General features: G+C 36.0%; 1 protein-coding gene across 1 annotated transcript; it reads left to right on the plus strand.

Annotated features, from left to right (window-relative positions):
* The first annotated feature begins 291 nt into the window (after positions 1–291).
* On the plus strand, positions 292–1,337 carry LOC120625444. The gene has a single exon (XM_039892517.1). It carries the CDS (start codon positions 505–507, stop codon positions 1,255–1,257), a length of 753 nt encoding a protein of 250 aa, XP_039748451.1. The 5' UTR covers positions 292–504; the 3' UTR covers positions 1,258–1,337.
* The last annotated feature ends 582 nt before the right edge of the window (positions 1,338–1,919 follow it).

Below are 1,919 nucleotides of genomic sequence, written 5' to 3' on the forward strand. Positions count from 1 at the left end.
TAGATCGATTTATCGCCCCTGAAACCCCCTGTATTCTAAATTTCATGAAAATAGTTGGAGCCGATTCCGAGATTCCAATTATACATATACAAGAATTGCTCGTTGAAAGATATAAGACCAAAAACGACTATGGACAATGAGTAGTGAGATACACTAATAATACATATATTCTAACAACAATACAGCAAATAAACAAAGTAAAGAACCTTTAATATACTACAGGTATATAAAGTTTTATAATTTCTGTGGGTTATTTTTTAAAGAACTAAAATATTTCGGTTTTTCGGCGGGTAGTTGCATAATAAGAAACACGTTATTTTAGTGTATCTCTCTTAAAAATTGAATTTATAATTGAATTAATGACCTTTAAACAATTAATAATGCATTAATATCTTCATACCTGCCAGCAGTGTCCCATAAAGGTAAATCCATACAATATAACTGTAGATAACACTTGAACTTAAACTACTACCAACAACAAACACACAAAACAGCTAGTCAACAATGGAATCTATTAAGAAATCTGTGGATGATCTGTCTCTACATTTTCACAAAACTATGGCTGAATTCCAACAAAATCTGCAGTCTGCTATCCCGGCAACCAGTCCCACCTCAAATATAGCTTCACAGTTTAGCTCGTTCCGAAACTTTGTCATGACCGCTTTGAACAGTCTTCAGGGGCAGCTAGAACTTCTAAGTCAGCAGATGGATGAGCAGGAAACAAGAAGCCGTAGGAAAATTCTTCTGTTTCATGGTGTCCCTGAAACTGCCAAGGAAGATGTGCCTGCCACTGTTGTAAAAATCTTGAAAGATCATCTTCAAATGCATGAGCTTTCTGTGGCAGCGATTAGTCGGTGCCATCGAATAGGGCAGACTGGTGGTGACAAACCAAGAGCACTGCTTGTAAAACTCTGTGACCAGTCCGTTAGAAACAAGATCTGGTTTTCTAAAAAAAACTTTAAAGGCACCGGGATTACTTTGGGAGAGTTCTTGACCAAGATCCGGCATGAAGCTTTCGTGGCAGCCAGACTACAGCTGGGCCTATCAAAGTCTTGGACAAAAAATGGTCGGATAATTGTGATTGGATCTGATGGTAAGCGACATTCTATCACTACGAAGGCTCAGTTAACTGCTATTTCTTCGGGATGTGGTAGAGAAGCAGCCTCCAGTGTTCTAGCTGGACCTGCTACAGTTGCTTCTAAGCCGCACGCTGGTCCCTCTCAAATTTCTAGATCAAGAAGAGTGGTGAAGAAATAGCGCTGATGTGCAGTTAAGAGTAGTTTTTTGATGATTTGTTGTCATTTAGTAATTACCAGTTATCCATAACTAACTTTATATATATTCTTTCCCTCTCTATTTTATAACTTAAAGTATACTTTTGTTTCTTATATTGAATTTTGTGTTAGTATAATTCACTCTGATTTGGGTGTCTACTTTTAATTTTATTTGTACCTGCTTTTAAATTTATAATTTTAGTTGTCAAACGTCAACTTATTGCATTGTTGTTGTTATGAAAGTTCAGAATACTCATGTTGTACAGCACTGGGTTCTTGCTTTTTGTTGTAATAGTTATAACAATATGGCTGTATTCTCTTTGGCTAAGGCACTGAACTAGAATATGTTTATATTAATTAACTGGTCTGTGGTTATAATACCTTCTTTGCCAGTGACTTTGCACTCGTGTTTGTATCCTCTTTGTGACGCGTCGCCAGCGAGCCTGCATTGCGGTATTGTTGACGTTTGGCTTTCAATGCTTGTATACTCATTGTTTTATATGATGTTTTTGTCATATTTTTAGAGAATTGTGTTAATGATAGACAAGAACTTCATGTTTTGTAATTAGGTTAGATCTTTATTTCTATGTCAATTAAGTTGTTTTCTTTTGATGATTGTTTTTTCTTAAGTTTAAACCTTAGGAA

The sequence above is a fragment of the Pararge aegeria genome, chromosome 1, assembly GCF_905163445.1.
Source record: "Pararge aegeria chromosome 1, ilParAegt1.1, whole genome shotgun sequence".
Taxonomy (NCBI): Eukaryota; Metazoa; Arthropoda; class Insecta; order Lepidoptera; family Nymphalidae; genus Pararge; species Pararge aegeria.

What these genes read in the sequence shown, in the direction of transcription:
- LOC120625444 (XM_039892517.1), top strand. Translation starts at nt 505, where the DNA reads ATGGAATCTATTAAGAAATCTGTGGATGATCTGTCTCTACATTTTCAC.